Source organism: Lycium barbarum, chromosome 12, assembly GCF_019175385.1.
Source record: "Lycium barbarum isolate Lr01 chromosome 12, ASM1917538v2, whole genome shotgun sequence".
NCBI classification, from domain to species: domain Eukaryota; kingdom Viridiplantae; phylum Streptophyta; class Magnoliopsida; order Solanales; family Solanaceae; genus Lycium; species Lycium barbarum.
The window spans coordinates 76,032,439-76,049,101 of NC_083348.1; the positions used below are offsets into that span (position 1 = coordinate 76,032,439).

At 36.3% G+C, this 16,663-nt stretch overlaps 2 protein-coding genes across 2 annotated transcripts; one reads left to right on the plus strand and one right to left on the minus strand.

Moving 5' to 3' along the window:
• Positions 1-6,384: 6,384 nt before the first annotated feature.
• On the plus strand, positions 6,385-8,023 carry LOC132624061 (probable aspartyl protease At4g16563). The gene has a single exon (XM_060338897.1). The coding sequence runs from the start codon at positions 6,385-6,387 to the stop codon at positions 7,840-7,842; it is 1,458 nt and encodes a 485-aa protein (XP_060194880.1). The 3' UTR covers positions 7,843-8,023.
• A 1,117-nt stretch (positions 8,024-9,140) lies between these two features.
• On the minus strand, positions 9,141-16,482 carry LOC132621348 (ras-related protein RABF2a). Its single transcript, XM_060335577.1, has 7 exons — positions 16,255-16,482; positions 15,303-15,380; positions 15,024-15,191; positions 14,869-14,917; positions 14,398-14,471; positions 10,155-10,248; positions 9,141-9,451 (listed from the first exon to the last, which is right to left on the minus strand). The coding sequence occupies exons 1-7, from the start codon at positions 16,291-16,293 to the stop codon at positions 9,351-9,353; spliced, it is 603 nt and encodes a 200-aa protein (XP_060191560.1). The 5' UTR covers positions 16,294-16,482; the 3' UTR covers positions 9,141-9,350.
• Between the last annotated feature and the right edge of the window lie 181 nt (positions 16,483-16,663).

Below are 16,663 nucleotides of genomic sequence, written 5' to 3' on the forward strand. Positions count from 1 at the left end.
TGGTAAGAAGGATCCATTCTGTTGGCGAGTATGACCTTTGTGGGATTAACCCTCGTGCAGAACGTCGAACTTGATTATTTCCAGCTGCGTCTTGGGGTGAAGGCTCCCCCTGCTCAAGAATTTCTTCGTTTTGATCATCATCAACATCTGCCGGATCAATGTTTTCTTGTTCATCATGGACATTATCATGAAGTTCCTCGTTGTTGAGAGGAATGTGTGGTGATTCAGGGACATCATCTGGAGCATGATAACTTCGTTGCTTGTTGACTGTTAGAGCACACTCATGAAATTGGTTTTCATGGAACACGACGTCTCTACTTAGAATCACTTTCTTCATTTTGGGATCCCACAGCCTGTATCCTAACTCTTGATCTCCATAGCCGATAAAGATACACGGAGTTGATCTGAGATCAAGCTTCTGCCTCAACTCCTTCGATACATGCACAAATGCCTTGCACCCGAACACTTTCAAGTGAGAATATGAAATATCTTTCCCAGACCATATCTTTTCTGGAACTTCAAAGTTCAATGGGACTGAAGGTGACCTGTTTATAAGATAACAAGTTGTCAGAACAGCTTCGCCCCAGAATGGCTTTGGCAGTTTAGCCATACTGAGCATGCATCGTACTTTCTCAACAATAGTGAGGTTCATTCTTTCAGCTACACCGTTATGTTGTGGTGTTCAAGGCACCGTTTTCTCATGTCTGATCCCATGTTCAGCACAATATGCAAAAAACTCCCGGGAAGTGTACTCGCCTCCATTGTCGGATCGGAGGCATTTCAGCTTCTTTCCAGTCTCCCTTTCTACCATAGCATGGAATGTCTTAAAACGATCGAATACTTCATCCTTAGATTTGAGACAATAAGCCCAAACCTTCCGTGATGCGTCGTCGATGAATGTCACGAAGTATTTGCTACCACCAAGAGATTCTTCTTTAATGGGTCCACACATGTCAGAGTGGACAAGGCTCAGCAACTCGGAACGATTCTTTCTGGTGGAACTGAAAGAAACTCTATGTTGTTTCCCGAATAAACAGTGATCACAGGGATCCAAAATTACGTCTTTATCTATTGAGATGGCTTCTTTCTTTGCAAGAGTTGTCAATCCCTTCAGACTCATGTGGCCCAATCGTCTATGCCAGAAGTTTGGCGATGTCTCTTCTTCAACTGCATTGAGACTCGGTCGATACAACTTTACATTGGTTTTGTAAAGAGTACCACAAATATGTCCTCTAGCAATAACCATAGAGCTTTGGACAACTTCCACGTACCATCCTTGAACAAATTTCCATACCCTTGTCGATCCAGAGCTACTCCTGAGATCAGATTCAATCTCATATCCGGAACATGACGAACCTCTTTTAACACAAGTGAGCTTCCATTGCTGGTTTTTATGTGCACATCACCAATGCCAACAATGCTCGATAAACTGGTGTTGCCCATCTTCACAACGCCGTGGTCTCCAGATTTATAAGTACTGAACAAATCCCGGTGTGGAGTGGCATGGAATGATGCAGCAGTATCAATCACCCACTCAATATCATTTGTGCCCACGTGTAAGCATGCTTCCTCTCCGCATGTAACAAGTTCAATGTCTGGTGACACGGTGACCATGGTCTCACCATCTTCCTTGCTCGAACTCTGGTTAGTTTGAGGCTGCTCTCGTTTAAGCTTTCGACACTCCACCTTCTTGTGGCCATAGTTGCCACAATAGTTACAATAGCCCTCGAACCAAGTGTTGGTATCGATGGACTTTCCCCGCTCTCGTGATCTCCCTCGAACTTGAGATCTTCCTCTACTTTGACCTCGACCTCTACCTTTGCCTCGGTCTCTTCCTCTACCTCCGCTTCTACCTCCGTTGCGTCCACTATTTTCATAAACAAGGGCATATGATTGATCTACCCCGGCTTCTTTTCTTCGCGATTCCTCGTTTATTAAGGCATCTGTGACCATCTGCATGGTCACCTTACCATTGGGGGCGGAATTACTGAGAGTGACGACAAGAGTCTCCCAGCTATCAGGTAGAGAACTTATGAGCAAGATTGCTTGCTCCTCATCTTTGAGAACCCATTCGGCTGCACTTTGCTGGTTCACGAGATCTTGGAACTGACTTGTGTGTTCTGTGACAGAGGTACCGCTACGTAGCTTGTGATTTACCAATCGCCTCATTAACAATGTTTTATTTCGAGCCGTTTTTGCTTGGTACATGCTCCCAAGCTTTTCCCAAAGTTTGTAAGCACTCGTTTCCTGCGCGACATGATGGAATACACTATGGTCAATCCACTGTCGAATTTGTGCGACCATTTTCCTATTCATTCTTGCCCATTCTTCGTCTGTCTTCTTGTCGGGTTTGGCACCTTTATTTTCGAGCGGCTCGGCTAAATCCTTCAAATTTAACAAGTCCTCCATACGAGGTTTCCACATGTTATAATTTGAGGATATTAGCGGAATCATGGTATCCGATGATGATTTCTCCATGATAAAGTGCACCTAATCTGCTTGTATTGGACTGTGGAAGCAGAATCAGGCAAAACGGGACTCACGGTTGAATCCGGAATGGTCGAAAACTTAGGGAAGCAGTCTGACCAATCTGAAAATCGGACAAAAACAGAGTGAACCGGGCTGCACTAATTCAAACTGAATCGGGCCGGTTTAACCACTGGCTGGTTGAAAGAGTCAGCAAAAGGATGATGTGGCAATTGGACTTTGACCAGATCTGGTTCTGGTCAAACGGGTTGGTCTGGACAAAACGGGTTGGTCGGATCGGGTTTCTCCGGTCGTCTTCTCTGGCGAGCTGGTGGCCGGAAGGTGGCGGAGCGGCGGCAGCGATGGTGGACAGAGAAGAGAAACTTTGACTGGACTTTTGGAGGCCTTCCGGTGGTCGAAAAATTCCGAAAAATATATATTCGGAATCCTCGGAACGAGATCTTTCTAATGGTATACTCAGAGCACAATTTGGGACAAAAAAATTTTGACTGAAAATTTTACGAAACTTTAAAAGATTGGCCTGGAAGATTAACCAAGCTCTTGATACCACTTATTAGGATTGGAAAAGTCTTCTATTCATAACCGGAACAGAATTATAATAGGAGGAGCAACTCTCACACTCAACTATTACAAAAAACCAATCCTAAACTGAATACATATATCTCACTCAAGTGTTTTCCTTACTGTTTTTCTCTCTTGCTCTTGGTGATTCTAAAAATGATAGAAGGCTTCCCTATTTATAGGGATGAAATGAACCTATTGATGTCATTTGTGACTCAAGCAAGCACTTGACAATTTGTCAAATACAAGGAAGATGTTTTCTTCCTTAAAACAAGGAATATGTTTTCTTCCTCAAAACAAGGGAAATGTTTTCTTCCTTGTTTTCTTCCTTAAAATGAGGAAGATGTTTCCTTCCTCAAATTATGGGATGGACCCAACAAAAGATGAGCAAGGAAGCAATGGCTTTTTGAGGTAACTACTTTCTTTTTCCTTTTACAGATATTCATAGAGATGTCGTTCTGGTCTTTGGGTTATAATTATAGTTGCTTCATTTTTTATCCTGAAAGTTCAATTTTGGTTGAAACATCTGGGTAACTTCATATTAGTAGAATTATTTTGATTTAATTGCTACTTTATATTTATCCTTTTGTTACTCTTTTACGAAGGCATTGAAGTTGCATCAATAGCTATATATATGCTTTAATATTATTGTCCATCAATGTTTCAGGAAATGTCAACGACAGAGATGCATTGCTGAATTGCAAATAGATCGACAGATTGAACGCTGGTAATTGTGGAAAGTCGTCAATGTCAGATTGGACTATTTTCTTGAAGATCAGAAAGGGTGTCTATGAATGTACAAAATACATATGTAATACGTGTATTTAGATGCATTTATGTGATATGTATATTTAAGTTATATACTAGATGTTGTAACGATTTCTATACAATCGGTGATGCTTAACTAATGATAGCTTATTAGTTACTTGTAAATTCATTATAAAGATTTATTTACAATTACTTTATAATTAACCTGATTGTATAAACAACTTAAACTCGATCTCGTGCTAACGTATGAAGAAAGAATGACAAATTGGTTAAAGAGACTTGGTAAAATATAGGCTTAATACCCAGATGGACCCTTAAACTTGACATGTTTTGTAAGATAAGCATATAAACTTATAAGGTGACCAGATAGACACTTAAACTTACTCAAAGTGTATTTTCAAGTTTTTCAGTTGTTTTGAAAACAAAAACTATATTTTTCAAACACTCACAATTTTCATGGCCAAACAAGCCCTAAATATATCACAAAATATTTTTTTTAAAATGCAAAAATAAGGCAAACGCATATACATGAGACTATAAATGTGCACTTAAACCAATAAATACTCGCTAATCGCAATTTTGCAGCTTTCAATTAACTCGGTTTTTTTTACACTTGAATAATTAAAAAACAATAACTTTAACCAATAAAAATCCTTAAAAAAAGAAATTTCAAATTAAGAAATTTCTTTTTTTTAAGGATTTTCTTCTCGGCTTTACAGTTTTCTTAATTTGAAATTTCTTTTACACTTGAAATGCTGAACTTAGAAATTTCTTAATTTGAAATTTCTTTTTTTAAGGATTTTTATTGGTTAAAGTTATTGTTTTTTAATTATTCAAGTGTAAAAAAAAAATCGAGTTAATTGAAAGCTGCAAAATTGCGATTAGCGAGTATTTATTGGTTTAAGTGCACATTTATAGTCTCATGTATATGCGTTTGCCTTATTTTTGCATTTTAAAAAAAATATTTTGTGATATATTTAGGGCTTGTTTGGCCATGAAAATTGTGAATGTTTGAAAAATATAGTTTTTGTTTTCAAAACAACTGAAAAACTTGAAAAATACACTTTGAGTAAGTTTAAGTGTCTATCTGGTCACCTTATAAGTTTATATGCCTATCTTACAAAACATGTCAAGTTTAAGGGTCCATCTAGGTATTAAGCCTAAAATATATTCTTAAAGCCCTTCACAGTCGTGACCAACATTAGCTATCTTACGAACGATTCAAGTAGTATAAGATAGAGAGATGTGCAATAGAAAAATATACTAAGTTTTAGTTTCCTTTTTTTATTGAAGATGCGTAAACGTTCTTGAAGTTGAAAGCCTTTTTTTTTTTTACGACACATTTTCAAATCATTTCTCGATAGAACAAGTTTGTTGAAAAGGCTACTTGAAATTTGTTTCTAAACACACTTGCAACAAACGTGCATGTTTCCTAAAAATGCTTTTTCAAAACTGAAAAACCTTCTCAGAAACAAATGTCACCCAAGTTACAGAATAGACTAACTTCTATAATATAAAAAGTCAAAAACGATGAAGACAATAATTGATTAACTGTGTAAATATGATTCCTCGATAACAGATTAAAAAGATGATTGATGGAATTATTGTTCAAAAAAGGGACAAAAATGGTTTATAATTTTTTAATATTTTTTCAATTACTTAAGAATATGATTTTTTTTTAAAATTGGTATCTTCATATATGGGTACACGCGAAACGCGCGACGACGACTACTACTAAATAATAATAATAATAATAATAATAATATGATAGGTTAAAAGAAATTAATATGCCGAGCGAACCCATAATCCTCTCTCATAGTGACAAACATATATAAACAGTGGTCCAACTCTCATGATGTTAATCTGTGTCAGGTTCACTGCTTCTCATGTCATCATCTAATTAATATGGATTAGCAAAACGATTAGTTCATAAGTAGCATATTTTGTGTGCATTTCCACGTGCACTGTTCGTGCCAACCACTCATCCATCTCATTTTCTTCCACAAGGCAGCCTCTCTGCTTTATTAATAATAACATAATGACAGTTAACATCCCTTAATTATAATGATAATAACTAATATATATTAATATAAACATAATTGATAGAAATAACAGCACGCCTAGCAATTTTTCATTTGATTGGTACGTTCGGAATCTATCTATTCAGGTAATGCCACCTATTGTGCCTTTCTAGAATGAGTATAAGCCATGCAAACTCATTTTTTTACTGCCGCAAACATCTGAAGAAAAAACAATATAAAACAAAGTTGTCATCATATTGCACTTAAAATAACTGTGCAGTAAGATTCCTCTGTGGTCTGTACAGTTTTCTTATTTTATTTCCTATACCAAAAAAAAAATATTGAAATACCAATTAACCAAGAAACAACAAATAAAAGGAAAACTTAATTAATCATTCTTCACCATAATGCATGCAACATCTGTAAGCACAGAAAAGTCTAAGTAAAAATTCAAGAAACCCTAATTTCCACCATTGATACTAGAAATTGCTATAAATACCAGCTTCCCCTCACCTTATTTCATGTGAAAAATTGAACATTGAGAAAAATGACAGCATTTTTCAGCTTCTCAACTTACCTCTTTATCTCCTTCTTTCTTTCTAGTGTATTGTTTCAGTTCAGCCAATGCTATGCTAAGGAAAAAAAACCTTCTTCCTCCGTGGTGTTAGGTTTAACTCGTACGAAAACCAGCCTTTCAATACCTAAATCTTCGTATAATTTAGTGAAAAAAACCTCGGAAACATTGGACATAAGGGAGCCATTGAGAGAAGTGACAGACGGTTATTTGATATCTTTGAATGTAGGGACACCCCCACAAATTATACAAGTGTATATGGACACAGGGAGTGACCTTACTTGGGTACCTTGTGGTAACCTATCATTTGATTGTATAGATTGTGATGACTATAAGAATCATAAGCTAATGTCAAACTTTTCTCCTTCATCTTCATCTTCTGCCTATAGAGATTTTTGTGCCAGTCCCTCTTGTATTAATATCCACAGCTCCGATAACCCTTTCGATCAATGCACCATTGCTGGATGCTCATTGAATAGCCAACTTAAGGGCACTTGCTCAAGGCCATGTCCTTCTTTTGCTTACACATATGGTGAAGGTATCGTATCGGGAACCCTAACTAGGGATACCCTGAGAGTCCATGGGATCAGTACAAGCCCTAATTCTATTAGGGAAGTCCCAAAGTTTGTATTTGGATGTGTTGGAACAACTTATAGAGAGCCTATTGGGATTGTAGGGTTCGGGAAAGGTCCACTTTCTTTACCTGCTCAATTAGGGTTCCTTCAAAAGGGTTTTTCACATTGCTTCTTGCCTTTCAAGTTTGCAAATGACCCTAATATATCTAGCCCTCTAGTTGTAGGTGACCAAGCCATTTCTTCCAAAGAAAATTTCCAATTTACTCCTATGTTGAAAAGCCTTATGTACCCTAATTTCTATTACATTGGCCTAGAGGGTATAACTGTGGGGAATGGTGCTATTACAAAAGTGCCCTTAACCTTGAGAGAATTTGATTCTTTAGGCAATGGAGGAATGTTGATTGATTCCGGAACCACATACACTCACCTACCTGAACCATTCTACTCGAATCTTCTCACCACCCTTCGATCATCCATAAATTACCCACGTGCTGAGGAAATCGAGGCACGGACAGTGTTTGACCTATGTTATAGGCTCCCATGCCCTAATAACAACATTAATAGTCTAGGTACCGATGATTTCCCCTCAATTACATTCCATTTCTTGAACAATGTGAGCCTTGTTTTGCCCAATGGGAATAACTTCTATGCCATGGGTGCTCCAAGAAACTCAACAGTAGTGAAATGCTTGTTGTTCCAAAGCATGGAAGATTCTGAAAAGGGGCCAGCTGGGATTTTCGGAAACTTCCAACAACAAAATGTGGAAGTTGTGTATGACTTGGAGAAGGAAAGAATTGGATTTCAAACTACTGATTGTGCCTCAGCTGCAGCTTCTCAGGGGCTTCACAAGACATAGCTAAATAAATATTAACGGAAGTTGGTGGATTCTGCTGCTTTTGTGTCCAATGAAAATGACTAGATATGGACCTCAGCTTGAAGTTGTGATTTTGAATTTAGTGTTTCTTTTGTTTTATGATGCGTTTGTGTATTGATGAAGTTTCTAATTTTGAAAAAAGTACAAGCAAAGATGAATTTCGTTCAGCCCGAAGGATTGAGCTGAAATGTATTCTAGTTGCTGGGAAATAAAGAATCATTTTGAATATGACATCTATCCTCTCTTCTTTTTTTCCCTTTTGTTGCTCTTTTTTCAAAAGGAAAACATCGAGAAACTGCATGCATGTGCATTACATAATAAGGTTTATTGATAAACAAAAACATGATCTAATTTTTCTGCTATTGAGGAACAGATTGTTAAGATTTTACTTTGAATTGATGTAACTACTCAGGATAATCTTCTATCGCTAATGCCAGAAAGAAGGGATGGAATTCTTACAATCTTATCACTGTAGTATTTGCTTTAGTTTTTTTAGCATAGAAATGATAGTGAATAAGAATATTTATGATGCTCGCATATTGGAAAAAAGATTATATATAGTCCTCTTAGACTAATGAAATAAGTTTTCGCTACATATATATTAATATATAGCTCTTGTAACTTCAAAAAAAATTGTTTTAGCTTTGAACGGGTATTGAAAATAAAATCATAAAATATGGATATCAGTCGATCTCTCAGTGGAGAGTGGAGAACAAATATGTTTTTGCTAAGGGATACAATAGATAGAGAGATGCAATGAAGAGTAATAAAAAGCGAGCTCAGTGTAATATTTTTGTATCATCACATGTTATTATTGAAACTTTCTCTGGGTCGGTTTTGAGGTCTTGCTCTGATATCATCCTCCTAGAATTTCGAGTGTTTCTCCTCATACTATACGGTGTTGTATTAATCTTTGATTAGTTCCGTTTCTCTATGATAGTTGGCATCTTATCATTTTAACTTAAATAAATTTCCAAACAGATGAAGATATATCCCAATATAATGAAAGGGATTGTTCTTTAGTTAACCGTGAACTAAGATCATACATGTATACAATTAGAAAGCATAGACATAATCTAAAACAAGTATATTGCTCGTCTATTCTATAATTCAGATTGATTAGGTCAACTACATGCTTAGCTGATTGCTGACTGATGCTCACTCCGATACAACAACTATTACACCTCAATCTCATACTGATGGCCCCAATAGCTGATTGCTGACTGATGCTCACTCCGATACAACTATTACACCTCAACCTCATACTGATGGCCCCAATGAATACTAAATAGTGATAGCATATATTGTTTAATAGCGTGTCATATAATCTCATTACATTAGGAGGACCCATAAAAAAGAGTAAATCACATTGAAGAATTTGTCATGAAATATCTGTACAATGATGGCAAAATGGCACAACAAACTTGAACAATCAGCACAAACACATTAAAGAAAAACAGCATTGAGACGACAAGCACCAGTAAAGACATTTAAGAGCAACAAGAAGCAGTAGCCGGTGTTTGGGCAGGCCTATCCATAAGAACCATCCCGGAAGGATTTTGTGCTGGCTGAAGCCGAGGCAGTCTCTTAGCTGCAAGTGAATAAACAGTTTTAAGAATATTCAGATATAAAAATGCCAGGTGGCCAGTTACATACATGTAGTAATTAGTTGAACAAATCCAACTTGGAGACTTTATTGCAGAAAAAATTTAATAGGTAAGTTCAACTACCACAACAATTGGAAGTTCCAAAGAAAACAGTTATTTCCACTATACGATGAGAAGCTTACTCTTGAGAATGATAGTAGAATTTAAGAGCGTTTGCACAATCAAACATGTTTAAATATGAACCCAAAGGCATGGCCAGTTGACTTCTAACTCTTATCATTTCTTGTCATACTACATATAAATCACTTAATTCACTCTAGAATTTTTTTATTATCATATCTGAAATATAATTAGCTAATAAAAGTTAAATAAAATTTGTGCAAAGACCTGATAGAATAGTCGAGTGCTGCGCTGACTGGTGACTTTCTCATCAAAAACAATCTCCCATAACTAGTTTAATAATTTCTTGTTCCTCTACTTTAATAGTAATACGTATCAAAGTAATTCTTTGTTCCCAGTAATTGATTTTGTTATACAAAATACATATAAGCAGTGGTTTAAAACTGCTAACGCAATGATAGTAATGTGTAGCCAATAAGAGCAGAAATGAGACTTCATATGCAAAAGACATACAACAAAAGCAGTTGGCAGCTAATAAAACAACACAAAATGAATGCAAGTGTTTACCTATTTCAGAGAAAACGTCATTAACATTAGATGCAGTTTTTGCAGATGTTTCCATGAAGAAAAGACCATTCTCCTGCGCATATGTTTCTGCTTCCTGAAAAATCAGTAATAACATATCAGTAATGATGTATCTCAGTGGAAAAAGTTGTTATTCAGAAGATCAATTCTGACATAATGCTAATTGAGTAAGAAATTTTTGAGATCTTATGGATGCATATTGCTTTCAGATCTGTGGATGCATACCTAAGTAATTGAATAGATAACACCAAATCACCAAATCTCGTAGACACAAATCTATATTTGTAAAATGGGTCACAGGCATCAAGAATTGACATTCACTAGGCAACTGAATCTCAGACCATGATGTTAACTCTAACTACCCAACCCAGTTATAAGAAAAAATACAATGATTGTTTAATGTTTTCTTCTACAGATATGTCTAAAACGCAGGTTTAACAAACTAGTTTTCTGTCCTGTACGACGACTCTTTACATAGCTAGGTTAGAGGAACTGCATATGAGTTTAGGGGATGGCCTAATCCCAGTAGAAAGAACACTATGTGAGTTCTTCCCATCTACCTAAACTTTAGTTTCTGTAGTTCCCCGGTACCTATACTGGTGGTACCAATTAATTAGTTGAGGTGCGCAGTTCGTCCGTCCCAGACTACCGTTATCAACAACAGCTACTCCTCAATCCCAATTTAGTTGAGGTTGACTATTTGAATCCTCATTATGTATATTGTTCCATTTGAACCCATTTCATTCCAATAATCAAAATGAAGGTTCTCTAACAGTAAAAATTCTCTATTCCGACATACAAATCTCACCATTTTTATCAGAATTCAATAGAAAAAGAAACTTATATGAGTGTATGTTATGTCCTAACACAACAATAGGGAATGAAGTGAGCTAACTAGTTTGACATTATAGGAAAACCAGAGCAGGGACAGTCGAAACCCAACCACCCCAAGGTCCTCTTTCCACCACAAAGATGAAATGGTACAAAACTAAAACTTACATTTCTACGCAATTAAGTATATCCAGAACCATCATTTTCCATGATACAAATTAAAGATATCACAAATACAGATCGTCAATGTTAAACATGGAAAACCTTCAACTAAAGCAAAACCAAGCTAGAATAATGAGCAGGCAGAAATATTTCAGTCACGAATCTGGAACAACGCCAAACTACAGTAAAAGAAATGAAACAACAGGAAAATTCTAATGGAACTACAGTATTAAACATATAATGCAGAATCGGATGCTTTAAGCTCAACTCTAACAAACATATGCGCCTAGATTTACCCACTTTATAGTTGTTTTTCTTTTTTGATAATTGAGAAACCTCCGAGAGTTAGCGATCACACGGTTCGAAACTCGGTGAATAATGGGTCTTGTGATTATTGGCCTTGTATACTTCCGGCCAATATGAGCCTTGTTTTTTTCTTGTGAATTGGAGAGAGAAGTCAGAAAAGTACCCACAGAGAAGTTGGAAAAGTATCTGCATAAATGAATAACCTATTCCTCAACAACAACAGCCCCCTCCACTGTTACTAAACGCCCTATCTCCCAACAAAAGGCAGCCCAATATGCCCTTCCCTTCCCCTTTGCTGTCCACATATGACTACAATTGCAACTCTCCTCTTTTTATTTACTGCTTATGGATCTTTCCACTTTTTATTCCCTTTATATTCAACCAACACCACTTTCTCCCTGCCCTCAATATTTTCCACTTTTTCCTCTTCGCTTCTTACTGGTCGTTGAAGATTATTGCAAAGGGTGCCCCTAATCCCTTTTACCTATATATTACATGGATCCTTCATTTACTTAAACATATCTCTATCAAAGAGGTATGATATGATTATGGTACTTACAGAGGATTCTTTAAAAGACACTAAAAACTTGCCCTGTTCCCTTCCTGTAGACTTACAGAGTTCCATACCTGATTACCAGTAGCTGAATCCGCGTAACGTCGGTCTACCCTCCTTCCCTGAGTTTTTTCTTCTTTATTTTATCTTTCCTTTGGTTTGCGTGGTTGTTATTTCTTATCGTTTCTTTTCCTTTCTATACTTCAATTTCAGCTTGCGTTTCCAAAAACATTTTCCCACTCATTCATATGGAATATAGTATTTTTTTGGTGAGACTTCTGACATTAGGTGGTTGAATCTACGAAAAACGCACAGTTCAATACAAGATGGAAATAAATTAGCACAAGGAAACTTGCAAGGATATTTTGTGTTTACTTAATAATTAGAAATTAAGAATCAACAATCAAAAAATACTGACATTTTAATTTGAGACTAACAAAAGAATTATCTTCATCAACCTGAGAGGCATTAGATGGGTGATGCCACTAGGTTAAACTGATGTTCTAGGTAGGTGGAATAGAGAAGGAAGGTTATCCAGTCAGAAAGAGAGATAAAGGATTGCCCCAGCATGTATTTGGAGGACATTATAGAAGGAAAGAAAACAAAGATGCTTTGAAGACAAAGGAAGCCCTCTCAGAAGTTAAAGATGAATTCTTTAGTCCTTTACTATTTTTGGTGTAAACAAGAATGTCTAGAAAACATAAAATCTATTTTTTGATGTCCTAGATTACATATAGAAAGCTTTTTTGATCTTCCTATTGTAATCCCTTTTAATTTGGGTGACTACAGTACTACACAGCTTGTGCAAGTATCCTTCATATATGACATGGTTTACCATCTTCGAAAAGAAAAAATTACCTTCATTTCAGACTAGGATCTGAGGATAGGAATTAATTTGCTCCCCTTGAATCCAGATCAAGAGAATTTTCATTGAGGCACATATGCATAATTAAAATTCTTATTCAACCACTTAGGCATAATTTTTTTTGGTTTCACACCCGGTGTTCCGTACCCGCATTGGAGCCCGACTATATCCGGATTCGCGCCGCGTAGGGCCCCATTCGGGGGGAAGCGCTCCTACCAAGAATTGTTCCATACCCAGGGCTCGAACCCGAGACCTCTGGTTAAGGGAGGAGCAGCCCCATCCGCTGCACCACATCCTTTGGTAGCATAATTAGCATGCTTAAACTGCATTTGTATCTAGTATCCAAGCCGATTGGACAGACGAGACTATGTAGCACTCTATTTTCATGCTCAGTGAAGGAGCTTCAGATCATTGCTACACGACATCTCTGCCACTACAATGAAAAACCACAAAAAAGCTAAGCTATTATAGCCTTAAAAATCAAGTACTCCCTCCGTCCCATAGTAAGTGTCACCTTAGCCAAAAATCAATAATGCAATGTAAAGTTTACTAAATTACCCCTATATAATAAAAACAAATTACTTTTACCTCTTGATTAGAGCATGCACAAGAAGTAAACCTTTTGACATTGGGAATCCAACAATACCAAGTTACTTTTTCCAATCATCATTTAGATGTTACTTTATTGTCTAAGGGTAGAACTGGAAAAAATTAACCAATTTATGTCTTGGTTTCCTAAGGTGACACTTATTATGGGACGGAGGGAGTATGAATTATGACATTCATCCTCGAAAATGAAGTTACTCTATACAGCTTTAAAACAAACAATCAATTAATCCAGGAAAATGAAAAGGCACTATTTTGGGATATAGTACACTTCTACCTTCAAAAGTTATCAAATCAATTAGAATATTCGGAACTGCAATTAAAGATTGCACATCAAGTTTTATTCAACAACTCCAACTGACAGAGAGAGTGAATCGGGGCCCAGGACCCAATTTTTTTCCGAAAAGCAACCCAAACAATTAAAAGGGAAATAAAAAGGGCAGCGCGGTGCACAAAGCATCCCGCATTAGACAGCCTATCCTAATGCAAGCATTAGTGGCTGCTTCCACGGCTCGAACTTACCATTGCTCCAAGGCTCCACTTCAAAAAGAAAAAGGGGAAGTGGGAAAGGAAAAAAAAGGAACACAAAAGAGCAGACCAACAATGAAGCTTTAAGCACATGCGTCTTGTTAATTTCAATGACTGGTTTACTTTCAGTAACATGAGAAGGAGACAATAGCACGGCCAGAAACCTCAACCCCTTAGGGTACACCTTCTAAACCCTGAATATTATTAGATTCAACTGGTCATCTCGGGCTTGTAGTTGAAACTACCACTCACCCAACTCTTAGATACTTGTCTAAATTGACAGCGCCTCCGACTAAGCTTTTAGTGGTGCTTCCGCACATCACTATCTATAGTATGGAAAGCTGTGATTAGTTAGAGGAATAAAATACACTAACCTCAGCAGCCACTTTTCTTGCATCTAACAAATCTGCCTTATTTCCGGCAAGTGCCATCACCATATTTGGATTACCTGAGGCCAGCATGAAATACAAAAAAGTAAGACATGTGAACAGACAATACTTTTCATTGAAAGAGCACTGTTGTATGCACCACATGCGAAAAGGAAACAGTGCTTAGTTCTTTTGATCTGGCCAAGCATCATTCTATGCCAACATTCAAGTTCGGACTCACCCATGGGTAAAGCACTATTGCCAACCCATCCCTCAAATAAGCCACCAATGAGAGCCAAAATTTAAGAGTTTTTCAGCATTTTTTGGCTACCAAAATTTATCGTAATTCTAGACACCTGAACCTCCCTAATCATACATCGCCAAATATTTCTGACATTAGTTGAAGTTAGGAACATTTAGATACAGCCTTACAGGACAGAAGACAGAAAAGGATGGAACTTAAGATCCCAAAGGTACCTTGTGCTTGAAGCTCCTGAACCCACTTTTTTGCTCTATCAAATGATGCCTATCAATAACGAATTGAGAAACTCAATTAGCAAGCTAACATGCTAGCAGATATTCAGTATAGAGTGAATTATAAGGATTTGATTAGAAACCGGTACGAAAATTACTTGATTTGTTATATCATAAACAATTATAGCAGCTGCAGCTCCTCTGTAATACATCGGAGCTAGACTGTGGTATCTCTCTTGGCCTGCTGTATCCCATATTTCAAATTTTACAGTTGCATCATTTACTGCTACTGTTTGGGAGAAAAATGCAGCACCTATTGTTGATTCCTACATAATATAACATAAGCGAGTTAAGCCAAATCCCAAGGCCCCAATGGAAAATGTAAGTGCAGAAACCATTCGGCTTCACATTTCAAATTGTAAACTAAGCAAGCCTACCTGAAATTCAATAAATTGTCCTTTAACAAAACGAAGAACTAGACTAGATTTTCCGGCTCCAACATCTCCAAGTAGCACCTAAAACCAAAATACACCTCATTAGCTTATCAATGTCAGGATAAACAGCATCAAGTTCAGAAAAACCTACATCATTAGAATAATTTTTTTATCAGGAACTACATCATAGAATAATTGAAATAATGGTCTACTAGTGTAAAGTGTACTTATTGAAACAGAATACCAAACACTAAAAGAATGGAAGCAGTAAAGGCGGAAAGAAGAAGAAAAAAAAATAGAAACTCAAGATTGGAAATACTAATCATGTACGCATATTATTATTAACATGAACAATAAGTACTTGAAGGAATAAAAAAGGATGGCAAAATTAAGTGTACTATACTCCAACAAGCAACACATTTATACACCACAAAAAGCATCAAAATAAAATATATATATATATATATATATATATATATATATATATATATATGTACAGTATAGCAAGTTAGCAACCAGAGGAAAAAAACAATAACCAATTTTACTTTGATAACATAGCATTAGCAAATAATAACCAAGTGAAAGATCAAGTTTGGCATATTAGGGTACAAACTAATCCAAACCATAACCAATTTTACTTTGACAACATAGCACCAGCAAATTAATAACCAAGTTAAAGATCAAATTTAGCATATATAAGAGTAAAAAAGAACAAAATCACTGAAAAAAGCCATATCTAATTTTTTTAAACATAAAAAAAAAAAAAACAAAGAGCAATAAATCAATCAAATTGAGGAACTTTTGGTGATCAAACCCAAAAGCAAAAAATAATACAGGTGATGATTGTGAAGAATTAAAGAGGACCCAGATGAGAGATAGCAAAAAGAAAGAATCTTGATTGAAATTAAGCTCAAAAACATAAGCAAAATTGTTAAATCAAAGATGAGAAGCATACCAATTTAGCGTTCATATTCTTGTTTCCACTGGTTGCCATAGCTGTAATTGATCTAAATTGGGAAAGGGGAAGTGATTATTTGGCTGTGATTAGAATTTGAGAGTTGAGAAAGAAGAGGGGTTGACGTCAAGCAATTGCAAAACAAAGGACACTCAACCAAACTTTGTTCAAGATGAAAATATTCCTTTTTTATTGTATCTCGAAATTTCCTCTTTTTTTCTTTTTTCTATTGGTTTGAATCTTCTATAATTAAATAAGAAAATAATGCAAATTGTGTAGAGTTATTTTTCCACCGTCCGTCCCACCTTCCTCTTTTCTCATCTTCTATATTCTATGTAATAATGTCGGTAAAAATAATAATACTAGTAATATAATATTATTCCCTCCGTCTATTTTTACTTATCTTGTA

What these genes read in the sequence shown, in the direction of transcription:
- LOC132624061 (XM_060338897.1), top strand. Translation starts at nt 6,385, where the DNA reads ATGACAGCATTTTTCAGCTTCTCAACTTACCTCTTTATCTCCTTCTTT.
- LOC132621348 (XM_060335577.1), bottom strand. Translation starts at nt 16,293, where the DNA reads ATGGCAACCAGTGGAAACAAGAATATGAACGCTAAATTG. An exon ending in AGAATATGAACGCTAAATTG is followed by an intron (nt 15,381 to 16,254) that starts GTATGCTTCTCA and finishes TTTTGGTTTTAG; the next exon opens with GTGCTACTTGGAGATGTTGG. An exon ending in TGACGTTTTCTCTGAAATAG is followed by an intron (nt 9,452 to 10,154) that starts GTAAACACTTGC and finishes ATTCACTTGCAG; the next exon opens with CTAAGAGACTGCCTCGGCTT.